Here is a 23,471-nt window from a genome sequence, read left to right on the forward strand (position 1 = left end):
AAGGTTTACGTCAAAACAAATGCCTACAAGCTGCTCACGTAAAAAAAATAAATAAATGATGAACAGATATTGGCAATGTTGAAGAATTACGCTCACGCATGTTAGCGAAGGGGCGTGGCTTTAGTAAGTAAATTAAACGCAACACAAATCCAGTAGACAGAACCGTTTCCGTCTCATGTTGAGTGGAAAGCTAAAGAATAAAAATGCATCTTCAAATAAGTTTGAAAAGTGGACAGAGAACGCGCTTGCCAAATATTTAATGACGGAAGCACGGGCAACAGAAAGGGTTCCATGCCTTCTGAGGCTCCGATTAGTCCTCGGCGCCTCCAGTAGCATTTGGTCCGCAGACCTGAGGCACGGGCAAGGTGTGTAAAGGTGGAGGAGCTCAGAGAGGTGCGCTCAGGTGAGGACATTTACAGATTTGAAAACAAATAGAAATATCTTGAAAATGTACTTGGAGCCAGTGAAGAGGTGCCAGAATCGGGGTTATGCTCTCAAGCTTCTAAGCTCTCGTTAGGAGATGAGCAGCATTTTGGACCAACTGGAGACGCTTGAAGGAGGACCGGCTGACTCCAAAAGCACATTACAGTAATGGAGCTAAGATGTAGCAAAGGCATGGATTACTGTTTCTAAGAAAGAAGGACTTCATCTTAGCCTACTGCCGAAGATGAAAGGCGCTAGATCGGACAACAGCACTGGATTGAAAGTCCAATTTAAAATCACTGTTCAATTTAAAACCCAAGTTGCTTTTAGATAAGACAACAAGCAGGCCACTGGGACCCAACACCATAACTTCTATTTTTTGTCTTTTTTGGGGGGAAATATAAGAAATTCTGTGACACCCAGGCTTTGATTTCCTTTGGACAGTTTTGCCATGAAACGTCGGGTCATTCTGTTAAAAACTCAAAACATTGCATGTGCAGTTACGTCAATGCTACGCAGACGTTTTCCGGAATGAACGTCAATGAATTGAGTGTATCGACGTCATGAACATCTCACTCGGTGCTTCGAGGAGGGAACAAACATCCGAGACGCTTAATCTGCAAATTTGTCATATGATTGTTTGGACTCGGCGCGAGGAATTATGTGCCCATTCCGCGCCCCGTAATGAACATGCAAATCGATACGGCGAGGTCTCCAGCCCGACGCGCTATAAATAAGCCTATTGATCACGTAGGTACACGCACACACTCGTCTTCTGCCTGCAAGCAAATAAGATTACAGGCTTGTCAGATTGAGATGTAAAGTGTAAATGATTTAGAATGCTATATGTGTTTTCTTTTGCCAGCAAGTGCACATCAAAGGTGTGTCGAATCAATGCATGAAATATTCATTCAAGCAAAAAGAGGAGCAAAGTATGAATGGCTTACAAAAAGGTAAACGTCCATACGACGTTTTTAAAAGCTCAGCGAGGAGTGAGTGATACGGCGAAAGTGCATCATTATTTTCACGATGATTTAGCATAACGTTAGTCGATGTGCTGTTGAGTTTGAGTTTTTTTCCAGATTAAAAATAAAGAGTGGGTTTTAACCTGTACACAGATTGCATTTTTTCTCATATTCGAAATGGATTGCATTACATTTTTATTAAAATGCATCGCATTCATTTGGATTTTAGGTTTACTGGAATTGATTAATTAGTTTGATTAATAAAAATAATTAAATATTAAACAGAAATAATTTTGTATAATAATATTATGACTAAAAAAAGTACATAATCCAATGACTTGATTAAGAATACCTTATTAAAAAATGATAATAATAAGCAGGCTGTTTTTAAACATCAATTACGCATTTTTAGTCGTAATACATTAATACCAAAATATTTTAGTCTATGAATTAAATTACAAAATCTTTTTTAAAGGCATTATATATTATTGAAATTGGTTTATTGTTGAATCATACAATTATTTAACCATAAATGAGAAATATATTGATGATAATGTAATAGTAATTTATTACTATTTTATTTTTAAATGATGAAAACATATTAATGGTAAAGATTTCACCATTGCACTGAATATTTAAACAGTACAAATGTTAATAACAAATCTAAATTGAAATATAGACACAGTCTCTCTCTCTCTCTCTTTCTCTCTCTCTCTCTCTCTCTCTCTCTCTCTCTCTCTCGCTCTCTCTCTCTCTCTCGCTCTCTCTCTCTCTCTCTCTCTCTCTCTCTCCATCCTTAAAACCACTTGTCACACAGGAGACAACGCCAGCAGGATGACCTCATAATTAACGGCAAAGTGTCAACAAGTCATTAAAGGAGAGCAAGTCGTATCCCATCTCCACTGGGACGGACAGACAGCCGTTTCCCGGTAGTTATGGCGGAGGCTCTCCAGAGGTTTTATCTTGTTGTTGTTGATGTTCTAGTTGGTGCAGCCAGCCAAGGGAGTTTGAAGCAACACGTTTCAGAAAGATCCTAATTACTGCGCTTCATCACTGTTGTTGTGGACGTACAGCATGTGCTCCGTTTGATGCAAACATGCAGCATTCAGCCATGTTCGTATTTAAACACACTCAAACGTGCGCACCACAGCACACACACTAAAAAAAAAAAAGGGCCATCCATTTGAACTCATACGACACAGCATCTGAAATAAACCCTTTTTTTCCCATCTCGAACTTTTTGGGTTTTAATCTCCAGTTTCACTTCACCTAACTCGACTAGTGACAAAATGCCTCTCTTCAAATAAACATCTGTTTTCCTCTCCAGAATTCAAATTCACATCATGCAGTTAGAATTTATAGTTGCATTGACATATTTGCTCAAAAAGTGCATGAATAAATGATAAATACCTCCCCTCAAATATTTTGCCTCGCCAAAGGAACAAAAAAAGTCATTTCAAGATAATCGACCAAATCAATTTTTTGGACCTCCATCATTTTTTGTATTTTGAACTCATTTGAAAAAAAAAAAACATTATCACAACTAGGTGTATAATTAATGAACACCTCCCCTCAAAAAAGCAAATTTTCCCTTTGTGGGTGAAAATAATGTATGTAAGATATTCAAAAGATAATACACGTTAATTAACCGATTGAACAAATATGCACCTCATCTAAAAAAAAAAAAAACGTTTTGTCGCTCTTCCCCCTTTTCTGGCCGCATAAAATAAAATAGACCTCACCTCAAATATACTCGGCATTCTAGAGCACAGAGTGGAAAAGAATGACATGAGCATGTCAGATCCTCCCCTTGACTAACGAGAGTTGTGTGACAGTGCTGCTTCAAAAGCAATAGTAGCAACACCTCTCAGTTGCGAAACGCCTCCGTCCTTTCAACATAATATCTGCGATTCCACTCTCATATAGTATCTTAATGACTCTCCTTATGTATTTATGCATGTCTTTTAGATTGCAGGCCATGTAAAGTGCCAGAGGGAGACTGCGAATATGAAAATGCCATACAAACGCCACGGTACAAATGTCTTGCTATATGCATAAAGTGTTGTTTTGGGCATTCTATCTTTGCGAATGGACACGGCTGCGAGTTATCTATTACAGAGGCAAAGCACATCTGCCTCATTGTGGATTAAAACATGATGATTTATTCATCTGGTCACTATCATATTTTTGTAAAAGTGAGTCAGTCGGAGGCATTGGGAGCATGAGCACGTACTGATATGAAAACCATGTTTGCTGCAAGGCGCCTGTGGCCTTTTTGGATTGGGAAGAAGACTTCGACGCTGCAGGGAGGAAAAACTTTGACTGAAAGCTCTACAGTCAAACACAATTTAGCAACATGACGTTTAGTGTACTCTCCATCAGAAGTACAGACACACAAAAAATATCAAGAAGCCAATACCCCCCCCAAAAAAACATATATATATATATATATATATATATATATATATATATATATATATATATAGCACAGGAAATCTGCTATTTTGGTTCACGTCATCCATTTTATCATTTTTTTGAAAGTTAAAGTTGCTCTAGATAATATGTGTGCTAAGTGTACCTCTCATGGTATATCCGCTCCTATAAGTGAAGAAGCACTCCCTACTGTAAGTACAGTTCAGTTGTATTTAACTTTGAAGTAATATTGATTTGCATTTTTAAAATTTTAATTCTGTACAATTTTTTTAATCCATTAATTTAAAATGTACAGATTTTTTGGGGGGAAATGTTCCAGAGCAATGTTAATCTAACTGTTCATGATCTTACATGAGTTTTCAGGTTCTACTTGATACGAGGCATTTGAGAAGCACTGCACCAGACAGATGGATGACATTAATTTGTGAGAACTTTGACTTTTCCTCATGAGGTAAGAGCATGGCGGCGGATTTTGATGACTTGCAATGCATGCAACTTTAATAACTCCATAAGGTCAGAGTCAGTTTGACTCAGCAACACTAAATTTGGTGGACATATTTATTATGAGCAAGCTTACAAGAAATGTGTCATCCTTGAAAAGACAAAGAAAGTCCGACATTTTGTGTTGAAGTGGCCATTTCACGATTATTTGCACCATTTTGCGTTGACATTTTAGGCAAACTTCCGATCGCTACCACGTTTGACTGACAAATGACGCGAAATGGTGACAATTCACGTAGTTTTCGCAAGAGTTTGTCAGTCAACTAAATGACTGGCAATAAATGACAACAATTCTAAAGGGTATTAAAAGTCATTGCACAAAATGAAAATGTCTTCCATTATCGATTTAAGTGAGCCAGTTGCTTTCTCCTTTGCTCAGATATGAAAATGTGGCTGTGGAAGGCTTTAATCTCTGCGAGTATCACCTCAATTTTGGATTGATTGACAGCCGCTTCGTTCCATTAGCGCTGGCTCTTGTCGAGACACTTCTCGTTGTGCTAATCTAACGTTGACAAGCGCGACGTCTCGTCTCTTCCTACTTTAACTGCAGTTACGCGTCATCCCATAATGTGTTGTTTCAGCAAGCTCCATAAAAATGCTTTTGACCGGCGTGTGAAATCACATCATCAACTTTACTGGAGCGTTGCCGTTTTATCCAGTCCATAAGTCAGAAAGGCCCAGAGTCTGCACTTTTCTCTATCTGCATGCCAGAATTAGAACCTACTTCCGACCGTACCAAAGATTAGAAGGGAAGCCAGTAATGACGATTGGGAGGCTGCCAAAGAGACGAGCGGCGCAGTTGACGTTTGGCTGATGATGAGTTCGCGCTCTAAAGAATATCGCTCTTTGAGTGTAATGTTTGTGTTCTACATTGAAAAGTCAACTTCTAGTCAAGTTTTGAGGTCAAACTGAACCCTTTCATAGATGGACAATTTTAAAGTCTCACTTTTGCTCCATAAAACATTAAAACTCAACAAAACAATTGAGACAGACATGGCATTTTTCCCCAGTTTTTTTTTTTTTTTTTTGCATTGTATGTACGTATTTATTTAACTCATTCAATACCATTGACGGATAAATACGTCAAAATCCATTTTTTTTTTTACTAGGCTGGTCGTGAATGAGTTAATTTTATGAATCCAGGTGCACTCATGTGGCGCAAACACTGGCACTTGTGTGTGACTTTGCATACTGCCCCTCAAAACGTAGCCACATTCTGAACTGTATGACAATAAATGGTTTAAACTCTGAAGTTTTGTTATCCACAAGTTAGTAGCTTCACTTTCAAAATCATGTCATTGGTGAGAATCTTAGCGCTAAGCAATGACATTTAAGCATCAGACTGTCTGGACATGCAATTCTGACGCAACTCATGTCGGTATATTGCCGGTATTAGTGAAAATCCCACTATAATCCAGTTGGAAAGGGAACTAGGACGTTGGATCATCATCAGCATCCGTAAAGGTTACCATTCATTGCATACAATATCCACTGAATCCCGCGTATACTTCAATAAAGGTCACATGAGCTCCTACCTTTGTAGAAACACTCTTCGCCATGAACGATGGTAATTCTGCGACGTTCCGAGCAGGAAGCGCGGTGCAGCTCGCAGTGGTTGGTGTAAAGTTTCCCATCGGAGCCGCATACTGGCTTGTAGTGAGGTTTGCAGTGATCCAAACAGTTACACTCCCCTTGGCCCGTCTGGGGGTTGATGGCACAGCGGCGGCCCAGGCCACAATACTTGTGCTCGCATGGATGCGGGTCGCCGTGGTGGACAGTCAAACCTGGTAACACACATGGGAAGAAACAGTTAAACGTGTACTTTGGCAATGTTGGCAAGGATCCGATTGTACAGTTGAGTATGGTCATACTGGGTGAATCACAACAGCATGACTTTGATTTAATATCTCTAATGGAGCGAACCAAGAGCAAGTACAAGACTTTGAGAGGTTGAGACTGGGGCAAAACCAAGACTTTGAGGGATAAAGACTACGTCAAGATCAAGACTTGAAGGAGCGGAGGCATAGAACAAGATTTCGAGGGATTGAGACCAGGTTACAAGGTTTTGAGGAGTTTCGACTAAAACAAGATTAAGACTTGTAAGAGCACGCTCAAGATTTTAAGGAGTTGAGACTGAGTCCAAGCCAAGACTTAGAGGGGTGTAAACTGAGACAAAATTTGGACCTTAATGAGTTGGGCCAAGTCAAAACCCGAGACCAAGTTAAGATTAAGATTTGACCAAGCAGAGAACAAGTCAATAACAAGAGAGTGAGTGTTTGAGATCCTATGATTTCAAATAATCCATCCATCCAACCACTGTGCCGCACTAGCCTTTAGTTAGTTGCTTTCAAGTCAAAATCTTACAATTCATAGGGGATAAGCACTGCTATCCCTTCAGATTTGGTCTTGACCAGTCTCGAGGGCGTTAAACCAAGCCTGCAATAAAACTTTGGGGAAAAGTCTTGCAGGGGTTTAAAATTAGTCAAGACCACAGTTTTTAGAAGTTTCAACTAAGTCAAGATGTAAACTTTTCTTGGGTTGAGACCAATAAAAGAACAAGACTTTAAGCAGCCAAGACCAAGTCAAGATCAATACTTAAATAAGCCAAAGCCAAGTAAAGAAAAAAAATTGAGGGATTGACACAGACTTAAGGGCAAGACTTTGAGAAACAGAGACATTTTTCCCCATTTGATTCTTTGTTGAATAAACTTTGAGCGTATTTCCTCCAGTACATAGAAACTGCTTTGTGGTCCCAAGAGCCGTAAATCTTCGACATGTTTGACAAGCCTAATGGTGATCGGATGTCAAAACCTGTCAAAATATACAATACAATACAATTTTATTTTAATAGCGCATTTCACAACAGATGGAGCAGTAACAAAGCGCTTTCCACATGGTGTAATATAAATTAGCGGGTAATAAGAACACAAATGAAAACACATAAACTCATTTACAATCGGTATCAGAAGAACAGTAGAACAGTGGCAGACTCATGTTGATTCGAATGCTAAAGAATAAAAACGAGTCGTCAAACGGGTTTCAAAAATGGACAGAGAGGGGGCTTGCCTAACATTTCATGGAAGCTCATTCCATAGAGAAGGACCGGCAACAGAAAAGGCACGATCCCCTGAGGCTGCGCTTAGTCCGCGGCACCTCCAGCAGCATTTGGTCCACCTGAGACAGAAGGCAGGCTCATAGGGAAGACACAAGCTCCTGCTTTCGACCTGGTCCTATGCTCTCATCTTAAGGAAATCCCCCCCAGCCCCCCATCAACAAGATGCTGTTTTGTTTCTTTCACGTCTGCCATTCATGTAATTGAAGATCACTACAAAAACTCCTCTGTTGGAGTGACTCAATGTTGGCAAAAATCACACAGATTTGTTGTCTTTATGATCACAGAAAAGGGAAGACACAAATCTGTCGAAATGCAATCCCAATTTTTTTTGTCAGACTTGGATGACAGAACACACAAATAGAAGCCCCACATGGAACCTCATGAATTATTTAACGTTCTCTGTTAGCTACTTTGGAAAGTAAAAGTCTTTCATGGAGGTTTAAGATTTCAGCAAATATGCACCAATTTGATTCCATCCATCCATCCATTATCTGTACCGCTTCTCCTCACGAGGGTCGCGGGGGTGCTGGAGCCTATCCCAGCTATCTTTGGGCAGTAGGCGGGGGACACCCTTAACTGGTTGCCAGCCAATCACAGCCAATTTTATTCCATAAACTAAAAAAGGGTCTCCAATAATAATAACAGAAAGCAAACTTAGATGCGTGGACATCTCGAAAATTGAAGTGGGTTCTTGTTTGGAAAGTTGACACGTTAACAATGTAAACATGCAGAATATATTTTTACCATTAACTTGAACAAATTCTTTGAGTCGGATGATGTTCAAAATCAAGAGGGTTCTCTTGCAGATACAAAACAATTTATGAGAGGTTTAAAGAAGACGGATCTGGAGAATTTCCTTGAGGGGTTAAAAATCAAATCAAGACCAAGACTGTATGAGCTGAAAAAAAATTCAACACCAAGAATGTGAGTGAAATTGAGTTTCCGGAAATCAATCAAGACCAAGCTTTTGGAGCAGAGACCAAGTCAAAATTAGAACTTTGTGGGATTGAGATCAAGTGAAGACGAAGACTTTAGGTAACCGGGAATAAGTCAAGACCAAGATTTTGAGATTTTGAATTTTTGGCCAAATTATAATGAAAACTTTCAGGCAAGGGTTTTCAAATCCTGCTTGTTGCAGTAGGGAGAGATTGAACACATTCAGGAAAACGGCCCTCGAGGAACAGGTTTGAAGACACCTACTTTAAGGGATTGAGACCAAGACTAAAAGCAAAGAGACCAAGAAATTCACGGGTTAAGACCAGAGGTGAGCATTTAACTAAGTTTTGCTGGACCATCTTTCGTCATCTGTCAATGGCCGTCATTCATCAGGATGTCATTTTTCATGTCGAACTGAATTGTAACCGTTAAGTTAGACTGCACTTGGTGCCCGTATGACTTAAAGCAGCAGAGACCAAGTCATGACTAAGACCTTGAGGGGTCGAGGCCGTGACATGACAAAAACTGAGGGGTCGAGATCAAGTCAAGATCGAGACTTTGAGGAGTTAAGATCAAGTCCAGTTCAAGATTAACCAAGCGACTTAAAATAATGACTGGACTGTTAGTCATCGAGTTGCAGTGGAGTCAAGTTTGGTCGCTCCCAGTTTGTTTATCTTTGACTGATTAGATAAGCAGCTGGTCACACTGACCCATGAACATTTTTGGGGTACCAAAGAAACAGACAAATTGGAACGCTTAATAAAGGTTTTGATGATGGCAACACGAAACAGATTGGATTGACTTGATATTTTTAGATGGGAAAAATAGTTAGCTGCACACGCTAACAAGGTGGGCCTCAATTCGGGGCGTGCACGTTGGCGTAAACAAACCGATTTAGAACCTCTGACGTCTTCCCTCCACACACACACACACACATACGCACACCCCCACGCACTCCCACGCACACACAAACAGGCAAGCGTGCTGTGACCTGAATGGAGACAGTCAATTTGCCACTTTATTAATTCCCGGCGGCTCTCCGGCATAATGATTATTCCGCGAATTTGCGCGACGCGGCATGGGCGAGCTGCCTGTGCCACCGGCGGGGTCGTTGAAGGGCGCCCTCATTTGTCACCGGGACGCTTGTACGGCCGTCTGCTCGTCGGACGACATCAGGGAGATGTTTGTTTCCCCATGACACGTTATGTTCTTTAGTGTGCCTCAAGATTATCTAATGAGATCCAATACAAGCCTCGAAAACTACAGTAAGAACAGCTTAAATGTTTTCTTTTTGGGAAAGCGCAGGATGAGGAGTTTTTAGTTTTAAGAAATGAATGTTATCATTTTGTCCATCTTTTGCAGTCTTATTTGCTGTTGCGACACAAAATGAGAAAACTGTGACATCATTTTTTCTCCTGAGTTTGCATCGTTTACTCTCCTTGTTTGTCGTTGCCTTATGCTAAATACAGCATCTTTAGTTAGAAACTTGAGTAATTTTCTAACCTGCGTAATTCGAAACTGTAATATCGGTAAACCATACCAGCATGAAGCGTTAAAGTAAACATGGGAGACGTGTTTGATGACAGATGTCGATGTTTAATTGGTTGTTCACCGACACGTCTTTACCGAGACACGCAGAAGAACACAGACAATCTCATGACCACACTTTTGCTGGTCTTAGCTGGGGTGCACATCGAATGTATTTTTAGCCCACCTGTTGTCATGCAAAGACACGCTAATATATGCATGAATGCCATTAAAGACGATATATACCGGCCGCAGATTTTTTTCCTCCCCCGCTGTAACGAAAACAGCACGGCGCCACTTTGCTGACAAAGAAATGATGGGAATACGTCGTTTGACTTGGCGAAGACAAACAACCTCTCTATTTTCGCCCTCCTTCTCACAGTCCCTCCCTCTGCTAATTGTTGCACCAGTGACAACACTTGATCTCCTGCTGGCATAAACAAGTCGTGAAGATTTTATGAGAAGCTATTTGAGGCCTAAGAGCTTTCTGCATCCCTTTAGAGGAATGCCGCTAACTCGCTCGGCTTTGAAACATTGATGACTTCCACCTCACTAAGTTGGAGTTTTATTATATTTTTTATTTATTTTCATCCTTGAGGGGGGGGGTCTACGGTCACACTGCAGTGTGTGATGCCCAACATTTTTTTTCTAATCATTCTACATACTCGATCACATTACAAAAACAATGTAATTTGAATATAACGTATCTGTGACGTGACACGCAAGCACACAAAGCACAACGTCGAGTGACGTGCCCCCAAAAACATGGCTAATGTAAGGGCTCGTCGGATCATCTTATATCGCCAGAATAGAGAGGTGGGAGGAGGTAGAAATATTCTGGCAACGCTTTTTGATTTCCTTATTTAATTTAGTAAACCAATTATTTGCCGGCTGTTTTGGACTTAAAAAAATAGCTCACCTCAAGTAGTTTTGAGGTTAATTTCTGTGTTACACATTTCATGAGAAACCTTGATTCAACGTGAACATTTATTCATCTTAAGAGGAACAAGTACCCGGCGACTAACGCACCAGTATTCGAGGAAATGTGTTGTCTGCTTAAACAAAATGCATTGGATAAATTTATACAGTAAAAGCATCACCTTTGGTTCCTCCCGGGAGATTATCCACTCATGGCAAAAAATAATATTCATTATTTATGCATGCTGGAAGGCATGAATGAGACGCATTCATCTGTTTCAACTGTTCATTGTTCTAATTAGACTAATTGCCTTTGTGCTTCAAAAAAAAAATGTTTGAGGAGATTATCCTGCAAATTTATTACACAAATATGCTTTGTTGCATAAATGCCATAGCAAATAATGAAACCTATTTAAGGTTGGGCAAACGTGCTTATGTGACCCACTGGGCAACAGCAGAGATGCATAAAATATAGTGTGTAAACAATAACGGTCGCCGTTCAAAAATATCTCTGTTGTCATAAGTAAACAATGACACTCACACACTTATACATATATATGTACTGCACATATTTATACATATGTTTGTATATTATTATTGTATATAGTGCTCCAGAGTCCATCATGGGCAACCAAAGCTGTCATTGTGTTGTCATGCCTCCGGATATACTGTTTGAAAACAGAGATTCAGTGGCGACGGGAAACGCAGATGGCTGCATTCATTTAAAGGTGCGACACAAGAGGGGGCCCAGCCCAGGCGGGGGTCGCCGCAATTCCACCTAAAGCATTCAACCTCTGCTTGTATGTGCATACAAATCAAATAATTACGGCTGCCGGATGAAAAGAGCGGAAAAATCCTTTGGAAAATAGAAAATGTTCGGACCCTAAATTAAGTTAAAAAAAAATAAAATAAAACTACAATTACATGAAAAATTTAATGATATTGGTCAACAAAATACTGGTGTACCAGATATAAAAATATATGGGAAATACAAATCATCTAAAAGGAAAGTATTACACAAATACTAGAATTTACCAAAAATAGTGCAGAATTAATGAAAATATATTTGACCAAAAATACAAGAACATGAGATGAGAAAATACAAAATTATGATGCACAAAAAAGTAGACAAAGTAGAATTTTTTTTCTTTAATATTAAAAAAAAATACAGGTGAAAAAATATATAATAATTGTGAGGAATTAAAACTATTCAACAAAACATATATGAACATTAGACAAAAATACAAGATTATTAGACAAGAAAATGTGAGCCACAAAAATAAAAGAAGAATTAAAAAAAACAATACCAATGTTTGATAAAAACCCAACATAATTAAAAAATATTAGTCACAAATATTAGAAAATACAAAAATAGGACATTAAAAAAGTTGTACAAAAAATAAAAATACAAATGACCAGAATAATACTAAACTAATAAACTAGTTGATCAAAAATACAAATATAAAATATACATAATGAAAAAAATATATGACAAAACTATAAATATATTATATAAAATCATAAGAAATATATAATATATAAATAAGAAGAAATATGAGGCCAAATATAGAAAATACAAAAATTATTACACCCAAAACAGTGGGTAAAAAAAATTGAAAATACTAATATATTAGATGAAAAATACAACATAAGAGCCCCAAAATAGAAATATATTAGCTAGAAAAACACCAAATTATTTGATGAAATAATTAAATTAGAACAACATTTTTTTAAAAAGTAACGGACTAAATTCCAACCCTATTGAAGAAAAAATACAAAAATAGTGTGAAAATCGTGTGCAATGCGTTGCATGGAATGATTCAACGTCTGCTCACGGATGCGCTGCCGGCATACAAATGAAACAATTACGACGGGGACGTACGAGAACCGCGCGAACGAGTCGTCTGGGTGAGTAAACAAGATCTCATCGAAGGATTTGCCCTCAGAGGCCACGTTTAGACGCTATTAGACGCGTCTTTCAACATATTAGTATATTGATTGTCTCCCGTGCTACCATCACGGCAGCAAACATTTCCCGATTCACCAAGCACAATCTCCAATTACGCCGCAGTGGCTTTGTCACACGTAATTGCGCTTCTTTTTCATTTAAAATTGCTACTTAACATCAACAGCGGCATTCGAGTGTGCCGCTCAAAAGGTATTGATTACATCTTTCCGAAGCACGAGATGTGCACTTTGGCTGATGGATGCTTTGAACGTCGATGTATTAAATAAGAATAGGGCTGAGTGATTTCGAAAAAGAATCAAATCATGTTTGTTTATGAAGTTTTTAGCTTGAAAATTGTGTTTGATGCCAATTTAATTTCAGTGAATTGTTCCTGAATTTATTTACCAAAATCATCACAATTCCAACGAGGTTCTGACATGATGTTGTCAAAATTCACCAGGGATTTACAATTACAGGAATTACGTCTCCAAAGAGCCGTGTTCAGATCAGAAGGTTTTGAGGGGGCTGTACTATCTCATGCGCTGTTTGCCCCTCCCCAATCGACTGCAGACAACATCGCAGCTCTGCTGATTGTTTGACTACAGTTGTACCTCGCTGCATCAAAATGTACTTTAGCGGGTTCACTACATCACAGATGTTTTTTTTTTTTTTATATATTTTTACATTTAACTGTTAATCTTACTATTGATGATTATTCATTTTATAGTGCTTACACTGGTGAACAGTGCATTTTCATTAGAAATGGATTTATGTGTCCCTAAACATATTTTTGACGCTGATTTTAAAAATGTTCCTTTCCTCCAGTTTCCTTTCTTGAGGTTTTTGAGATATTTTCGTTTTTAAATTTGACCAATAAAATCTCACGTATTATGAATTTTACCAATGTGGTAATTTATAACCATGATGTTTCAGAAAAAAAATTCCACCTGTAGCTGAACGTAACCCTGAATTCAGAAATGTTACTAAATTACTATATTCCATATAATCTGATTATTATGATTATGATTATGATGATGATTATTATTATTATTATTATTATTATTATTATTATCATTATTATTATTATGAAAACCTGATGTGCCACAGAAAAAACGAGGGCAGATTTGGAATGAGCACAATTTTTTTTTAATGTTGAGCAGAATTATGAATCATTTGACAATTAATCAAATAAGCTAAAAGTATGATCCGCCTATTGCAACAACTGTCTTAAGTTACACAATTGCACATAAAGTAAACATTGTTTGCTCAATTGTATGCCACTCAACAGGCCAGGCTTCCCTTTTAATAACTGCAAACAAAAAACAAAGAAAAAACGTGGGGTCGGAATTATTTAAATCAGACAGACTATGACATCACAGCAGGCCCGTGTGGGTTGGTTGGTGGGATGGTGGACAGATGGCTGGATGAATGGATGGACAGCGAGCCAGCTTTTGGGTGGTCTGCCAAGCTAAATATTGCCTGTAAACTGATGAGTCAGGCCTTCGTGACGAACTCTTGGTGCGGGGACTCCCAATTAGCGAGTACCCTGGCAAGCGTCTGCCATTTTGCTGTTCTTTTGTGTGACAGCCAAGGTTTTTTTTTGTCCTGGTGCACGACAAAAATGTAGATGTCATCGGTCTTCATTCAATTTGCTCACAAACTCGCTCTACTACATAAAAGCCCCAAAAGGCGCATGTAATTCTACTGTATTATCTCCGACAATGTAGTTATGCTTATTTGAAAGCAACCTTCTAGTTAGTGTGTTGGATGTGGCCATACTTACTCTATGATGTCACAATACACTGTATATTACAAAGTAATATTTGCAAAATACGCAACTTCAAACATTTTTGAAATAAACAGTATAGCGAAGCCACAATATTCACAGCATCAAGAAAATCCGAACTCAATGCCCTTTCCAAAATATGTTGATAATAAATCTTCCAATCACTTCAAGTGGCGATACTCCAGCCAACGTGGTGAATGAATTCTTCTGGATGTTTTGACAATTATTCTTTTTATTTTATTTTATTTACCTCGACTCGTTTCGATGTCAAATTGCCACCTTCTTCAGGTTTATAATTGTCTATCACGCAATAATGTTTGAATGAAAATTCTCGCTCACCTCTACTTAGTTCCTTGTCATGATTGCTCTGCAGCAAATAGGAACGTTTCAGCAAATATGAGAGAACAGCCCCCTCCAACCCCCGCCCGAAAAAAAAATTACAGTTCTGCGAAAGCTGAACTTGAGCATGTAGATAAAATGTGTAAACATGATTGAACACCCTTTCTTTCTTTATACAACGACTTTATAGATGTCACCTCTGCTATATTGCTGTCTCACAAAAGAGAAGATGACTGTTATTTTACAGTTGGGCAAAGACTCACCCTTGGCCTTCAGCTGTAGTTTATCACATATAGGGAGGCAAAGTTTCTATGCCAACGCATTATAATGTAAACAGTATATATATATATATATATATATATATATATATATATGAGCGTACTGTATATGTTTCTATATTGTTTCACCACTATTAGAAGTTCAACTGCACTTTCTTTTAAATTTCTATTAAAAGATCTGTTATTACAATACAATTTGTTACTATTTGACTGAATGGGGGGGGGGATGCCTCTTTCGAGTAAGGCGTTTATCCAACCATTCAAATGCCAAGATCTTTGCTCTTTGTTTGGAGGATTTTTTTTGATCAGCGTAAACTCAATCACCTCATTTTGCTGTGAAATCCCGGCTGAGAGGTGGATGCAACTCGTAAAATAGAGGCATTAAGGCTCAATTGACCTCACGGGTGTAATCATCAGAAGGCGGCGCGTATGCGAGAGGTAAAACCTGAATTATTTATGACTTCCTCCTCCTCGCCCTCATCAACGTCGCGGCTGCAAACGAGTTGCCCAAAACAGGCCGGAGTGAGACCTTCCCCCTGGGCGTGTTATGCTAATACAGCCTCCGCAATTACCGCCGCAACCTTGTCGATGTCCGGTCTGGATGGAGAGTCTCACGCTCGTTTTCAGCGCATTTGTACGCTGAGACAAAGTTGATTATTTTTCTGACTGATCGATTAGCATCTGGCTAATCGATCTTAACGCTTGGGCTGCTTCTCCATGAAATATAGCTGGAATAGATCCCACGCTACAACAATGAGGCGCTCCAAAGTGGTCACGCCAGCATGAAGCTCCTGTCCACACGCTGGCTGTCAAAACAAACAAACAAGCCCCCCGCCCTCACATCTCCTCTTCCGCCTTTTCTCCATGACATTCGCGCACTCTCAGCTGACAACGAGGCGCTCTAAAGGGCTGCTTTAAAGTTCAAAAGCAAGTTAACCACTCTTTACGTATGTTAAATCACCAACACTCTTAATGTTAAATGTAAAAAGAAGTTAACATTATTGATAATAAAGTGAGGAAACCAAAATTTTTTAAGTATAAAAGAAAGTCAATCATTTCTTGGAAAGTCCACAATTTTGATTATCGGTGAAAAAAAAAAGAAAAATCAAGATGTGACGCCACTTTCAAAGAACAGTGAGGATAGGCACTGGGCTGGCATGTGAATAGCAGTAAAAAAAATTGTGTATAATTTGATGCCATCTGTAATTTTTTTAACCTCGAAATATAAGCAAGAATAAACTGTGTCCAAGTCAATTTTGAACAATTTTGGGTTGGCTTAAAGAAAAAAATGAACTATATATATATATATGTATAGACTTATATAGACTTTTATTTTAGTTATTTTTACTGTATTCCATTTGTATTTAGTGTTGAGTGTTTAACGATTTAATACTTGCCTGTACAGTTAATAAAGGTTTTATGAGGTTTGGATGAATGAATTTACATGATTTCCTCCGGGAGGCTCCATCTGCTAATTAAAGAGCCACATACATGCTATATATGTTCTTGTATAATTTTCCGTTAATTAAAAAGAGCTTTGGCATCAAGGCCGAGGGACGGCGGTGAGGAGACGCGTTTACTAAATGGGATTCTATAATTGGTTGTTCGAACGCTATAACATAACGACTACTAGCGCGTCCAAGCGTTTGAGTGGCTAAGTTAGCTCGCTAACCTGATAATATGACAACATAGAGAACAGTAGAAGTACAAATAATTTGTCACGGCTCTTTAATAGATTTTTCAGATATAGTGTCTGAACTTGAGTATTTCATTTTCGGATACATTTTCTAAAGTGAGATCTGTACTTTCGACTCCATACAAATACAACTACTGAAAATGCCCTTACATTTGAGGAGTATGTACTTTTTTAAAAAATCTTCAAGCACAGGCATTAAATCCATGCTACTTTTTTTTTCGAGTATTTCTACATAAGTGAGTATACTTTTTCCACTTCTGTCGAGCAGTAATTAAAAAGGAAGTTAACTGAGTGGGAGCTGCCTGGGGAATGAAGACGTCCACCATGAAAGAAGTCAACGTTTAGCTAACCGACAGCAGGAACTCGGAGGTCGGGTAATGAGGTTGAGCTTGTTCCCAGACCCCGTTGACTCCGGGGCCACACATGCATGTATGTATACATATTTGATATACTGTACATATATCGTTTATGCATTACACACACTCAATTCACTGATGCACAATACAATCGCCATATTTTCACCTAAGGTACCAGGAGCTTTTTTTTTTTTTTTTTTTTTTTGGAGCACATTCATGTGTCATTCATTGTTAGGGAGGGAAAAGGGATGAAGGAATCACAAATTGAAAACTTACCCTTCATCTTTAAGCTCTCAGGGATTCCATCCTGCGGGATAAAGAAAAATCTGAGTTAAAATAAACCCTGCAAGGGGACAGGCAGCATTTTTTTCCCCATTTAATAGAATAAACAAGTTCCTGCTGCTATGCTGCACTACGTACAGTAGACATGGCCAGCTTGCTGCACTGTTGTCATGTCAAATTAAGAAACTGAAGTCAATACATTTGGAGACTGGATGAAGCTGATTTTAAAGCAACAGGTGGTGCTCTAAACAATGCCACAAAAAAAAACAACCATTTTAAGCCAACGAGACCAGAGAGGAAAGGCTATTCTGCAAATGTATTGGTATAGCACATTTTATACACAAAGCAACTCAATGTGCTGCACACAACCAAAAGCACAACACCTAAAGGCAAACACAATATTAAAGACCTTAAAAATTAAAGTAGGTTTTGGAAATGACTACAAGACAGTAACGTGAAATTTATTTTAAAAAGGTTTAAAAGAGCTTAGAGTAATGTGAAAAAAGCAAAGTGTTTCACTTGGATTTTGAGGCGTTTATACTTCACTTGTTGACAACTTATTCCATTTTCCTGCTGCATAACAGTTTAATGCTGCTTCACCATGTTTGCATTGAAGAACCAATATATTGAGTTTAAGCGGCCTCATACCTTTGTTGAGACGAATAATTAATTAACAATTTTTTTTTTTTAAGTAAAAAAAAATATATATTCTTATAATAAAAATATTTAAAAAGTTCATATGCATATAATAATAACTAATAAAATTAAACTGTGATTATCTAGAAGTACATGACAGAATCCCCGCCGAAGTATTGAAAAAGCAAAGTAAATACATTTGTTAAAATTAAACGATACAATAAAAAATAATGTGTGATTAATTATTACATTAATAAGTTCAGTACTAATAATACTACAATGAATAATAATGAATTTTAAAATTGTAAAAAAAACTTAAACTAAGAGTACAGACTATATAATAGGTGTTTTAAAAGATAAATGGATATTATTGTGACATCATTCAGATGCTGCCGATAGAAGCTAATATAAAGTCTTTGCACTTTAAAAAAAGCATAGAAAGCTTTATATGCAAGTTTTATATATTTGAATCCCATGTTTCTAAAAATATGGCCTTTGTGTTTACCCTTCCGTTCAGCCACCATTTCCCAGTGAAGACAGGGCGTGAACGTCAAGCCGACGCTCATCCAAACAACTCCACAGGTAGCCATTTTCGGCGCAGTGCACCTTATTATTCCACACAAAGGGACAAAAAGTCCAGTCACAAGTTGGTGGAAAGTGACTCACAAAAAAGAGGGAGGGGTGCATGCCGCTGGAAAAGCCAGTTTGCAACATCTCCACCAGCGTGATGCGTGAATGTGGAAGTCGCCATAAATATTTGATTTCTGCAACACTTGTTCTTGTTCATGCACAGAAAATTCTAGGCTGGCTGACTAGCTGGGGAGGTGTTATGAAGAACAAGAAGCATTATGCAACAGGTCAATAATCAACAGCCACGGCTGAACGGTTGCTGAAAATAGCCATGGAAAACACAAACGCTCACGCTCACGCTTCAACAAAACGATTTGCTCCAACTAGTTACGATTCACGACAATTACACCAAATGATCGACTCTGATTACGATATCACTTAAATTAGGATGGAATTCACCTCTAATATATTTTAATATATATAATTCACTTTGATGACGACATTTTTGGATTATAAGGCGCGGTCTCAATGAACAGGTCTATTTTGGGGGGAAATTTCCATATATACGGCGCACCGGGTTATACGACGCATTACTGCACATTAACGTAAAGCGCAATCGATTATAAGACTCACTGTCGATTTTTAAGAAAATGAAAGGATTTTATGACGTCCGAGTCTCATCCACTATTTTGGCTCGGGTCACAATGCAAGCAAATGCAGAATATATTTTGCCCACATGCGACCTGCATCAGATGGTCTGAACGGCTCACTTCCAATTTTTGGAAATCGGACCTCGGTCGCTTTCATATGGTGTCATAAATGGATCAGATACGTATAGGGATTTTTTTTGCAATGCGACCACAGTCTGAACGGCCAAATTGCATACATCCATCCGAGACGTCATCATGCACGCCACGTGCAGACAGGGACAAAGGCTGCTTGGGAGGGATAATGACTGTTTGATTATCCGTGAATCTCCAAACTCATTTTGAAGAACAGTGTTGGCTTTATATTCAACTTTAATTGAATGCCACTTTGAACATGAATCATAAGGTGGACATTTGTGGTGATAGTTGACGGCGCGTAGACGGCAATGATGTGACGCCATAGTGTGTGTGTAGAAAGCAGGATCTTCTAGCGATGCTTTTCCAGTCAAGAGGAAAAGCCATTACGATGGAAACGAACCTGGATACCATCAAATGGACAATTTCTTCAATTGACATACCAAGTGCTTATAATTCCATTATGAATCGATTCGCTCCAGTTATGCTAGGATAGGATTTATGACATTCCAATTATGACATCATAATTGAAACAATGAAATTCAATTCACTCAAATAAAATATGATTCAATATGGTTACGATATGATACAAGTGACTCCAATTGTGATGCGACATTATTATGATGTTTGTACGCTTTCACGAACACTCTAAAATGATCACAAGATGGCACTAAGGCTCTGGGAAAAAAGGGAAGTAGTAATTGGCATCAATTTAAGAGATACAGGTAAGATGAGAGACTAAGATCGTTATTAGTTAGGGAGAACCAAGTATGAGGATAAGTTTGAAATTATTTTAAAGTGTTTTGGGATCATAGTTTTTTGCATATTTATGGTTTAAGCATTTATTCTATAGTCAATTGCAAACTAACTTTAGGGGGAACAAACCTTTAAAAGAAGACAAAAAAATATAGTCGTAGTCTCAGAAGTTGATTTAATGGGAATTTTCTCGTAAAATATACATTTTTTTTAAATCCCTATTTTGGATTTTTGGACAGTTGCTTGCAGTGAAGGGTAAAATGACTACCGTTCTATTTTCATTTTATTGGGCTATGCCGGCTGAGCACAGCAGTGACCACCTGTGGCTCTGCGCTATTCCTGCCTCCTCGCTCGCAGTGTCGAGCAGCTGACATTTAGCAAAGCTCCACAGGTAGGAGCGATATTAGCCCGAGTCTTATTTGCATATGACACAAACACACACGCACACAATTCACACTCCATTTGTTTGAACAGAGTGCTTTCCCCTAGGGCTTCTGGGGGTAGCGGAGCAGCTCGCCTCCCAGCTGTAGGGGGCGCCATCCAGCCATACCCCTAGGTGGCCACCCACATCCTCTCGCACTCTCTCTTCGGCTACATCTCTTTGTAAAACCCACTCGCTCCACCAACACATCCTCCGCAGAAGTCCGAGAGTCCTCCGAGTTCACGCGAAGAGAACGCTTAGTTTCTTCGAGGTCGGGTCCACTAAATTTCGAAATACCAATGTTTAAGAAATACATATAATAATAAATCAACAGGAGTGATGAAACAGAGCGTTGATACTGTTCATTAGGCAGTCAGTTACAAATAACGACTGCCAGATGGAGGATAGGTCTTTCTTTTTTTTCCCGTATAGTCTAATACCGTTAAATGATTCACTACATATCTTGCCGGCACTCGGAGAAATACAAAAGAAAGAAAACATTGGAAACATAACCATTAAATTTAAAGAGTTGTTCAAGACCCTGGTAAGTGAAAATATATTTTTTCTAAATACACTGTACTGTACATATTTAAAAATATTTGCTGAAAAAAAGACAGAACGGACTGTACATACGACTGAATCGTGGTGCTTTACCATTAAATTGATATTCACCATTTGAGTTGACCTGATATTTTTTTGGCATTCCCCCACTTCAGCGCTTCTATTCACATTCGTGGTTTACAGAACAGCTCAGTGTTGCGATTTAAATTCCCAAGCCAGGCGATGATGCTGCGGATGAGCCTGCCGCCCGATCACCACCCGAGAAAAGCCACAGAAGCCTGTTAGCTCGCAAGCTAGCTGGTGGCTGGCGCCTCTTGTTTACGATGTAGAAAGCCTCGCAAAGATGAGGTGGGATATATTTAAGCCACTGCAGGCTTTAAGGGGATATATTTTTGCAGCGCAAATATGTAGAGATGTGTCGGCATAAGAAAGCTACTAGAAACTAGTAACGTCTGTGTTTTAGCGGGACGTGGTTTTAACGCATTTAGCGAGCACATCCATGGCGTTTGAAAGCAAACACGACGGCTCGACTTTTCACAATTAAGAAGCCTCGTACGACGATTTTTTTTTTCTTTCAAATTTGAAGATTTGTTAAAAACTGTTTTTACCTTTTGACTAAGATATTCCGCCCATTTAGTCACATACTATTTGAAACCAATAGGATTATTGCTAGGACTGCTCGAAATATGTATAAATCTGGTCAAAACATAAACAATAAAAAAAATGATCAGGAGAGACATGACACAAACCACAGACTGATTTTCACTTTTAATTCCAGGTTATTACGCATACTAATCGAAGAAATGCAAATAAAATTATATCAAAAAATATTTAACCCCAGTAAATTTGAACATTTGTTAAGGACCAAAGACCAAATATAAAGGTGTATTTTTCAACCGACAACCCGGCGCGTTTTGTCCACAAAACTGATCAAAACAATCAAATCCTATGAATGCTAAGATGTAACAAGCCCACCTAATGATTTTTACCGACTATCTTTTGCCATATACCTTTTGAAACCAATTGGCTTCTTGCTGAGACTGATCGAAATATGTACAAAGCAAGTTGGTCGACAACATTGCATGATGGAGAGGACTATTTGCATTTCAGTCTTGTTGTTTGGCCTCTTCATCACAATCCTCTTCTCCCTCACGGCTCTGAACCCCCACCACCCTCCACCACTCCTTTGCCATCCCCACTCAGCCCATGTTAATCTGGATTAGCCGTGTAGCCCAACCAATGCGGCACGGCCGGCCGACGGCGGGGCTTTGCCAAAGCACGCGGCTGGCCTTTTGACTCCATTTTGTTTGTGCGTTGACATCATCGCATGATGTTTTGATGAAAACGTGGCCCAAACGGTATGATTGGAAGAAAACGAGGGGTGTGATTTTTTGATGGAAACTGTTGATAAAGGGGAAGGAATTCACCAAAAAACAACAATATAAGATTTCTCCCGTGTTAAGCATGCGGTTGCAGTGTGGGTTTTATCTCATACCAGAAAGTCCAACATTTAACTTCTGAACGGCAAAAAGTAATGACTGAGTGGACCTGTCACAGGCGCACATTTTTTTCTTTTGATTGATGTTGCTTGTAGTGAGGAATGGCACTGCTATTAAATGAGATCGATACAGATTTTTCTTGTGGTTGTTACAAACTTTAGTGAGCACAAACTGGATTTACACTACGTTCGAGGAATCTAAAGTGTTGAAATTACTTTTTTTCTGGGTTGGTTTTGAAGTTCCGGTTTTTAATTCTCTTTGAAAAAAAAGGGTCAATGCTTAGCTCCCGATATATGTCAAGATCGGGAAAAGTAATGAAACAAGAGTTATGTCCGAGCCGTGCATTTTTTCTTTTGATGTATGATAAAATGACTGTTGGGACTGTTATTATGTGGGATACAAACTTTTTTGTTGTTATTGCTTGCATCTTTAGAGAGCACAAGATGATCTTTTTTTTTTTATTTTAATTGTAATATTTCCCTGTGTTTTGTAATTCTCTATCTAAAAAAAAAATTGACTATTTAACTTCTAATATGTGTCTGGACTGAAAAAAGATTGACGTAGTATCCAATGAATGATGAGACTGCTTTTAAGCAGGATAAAAACTTTTTCTTTTTCTTTTTTTTAATTGTTGTTGTTCCTAGCCTTCTTACCAAGCATAAATAAATTTATGCTGCTTAATGACTATGTTTGAGAAATCCACATAGATTTTGTCATGCACGTTTTGGGGAAAAGGGATAAAA

At 38.5% G+C, this 23,471-nt stretch overlaps 1 protein-coding gene across 3 annotated transcripts in view; it reads right to left on the bottom strand.

The window, feature by feature from the left end:
* fstl5 (follistatin-like 5) overlaps nt 1-23,471 on the bottom strand; it is a 108,950-nt gene that overhangs the window by 58,904 nt on the left and 26,575 nt on the right. For all 3 annotated transcript variants that reach the window (XM_088292909.1, XM_088292910.1, XM_088292912.1), the window contains 2 exons: nt 17,498-17,528; nt 5,858-6,106 (listed from right to left, as the gene is read on the bottom strand). In XM_088292909.1, the coding sequence (XP_088149035.1) occupies nt 5,858-6,106; nt 17,498-17,528 (280 nt within the window). The remainder of the gene's footprint in view (nt 1-5,857; nt 6,107-17,497; nt 17,529-23,471) is intronic.

Source organism: Idiotropiscis lumnitzeri, chromosome 4, assembly GCF_059441095.1.
Source record: "Idiotropiscis lumnitzeri isolate Australia: NSW breed Sydney's pygmy pipehorse chromosome 4, RoL_Ilum_1.0, whole genome shotgun sequence".
Classification (NCBI taxonomy): domain Eukaryota; kingdom Metazoa; phylum Chordata; class Actinopteri; order Syngnathiformes; family Syngnathidae; genus Idiotropiscis; species Idiotropiscis lumnitzeri.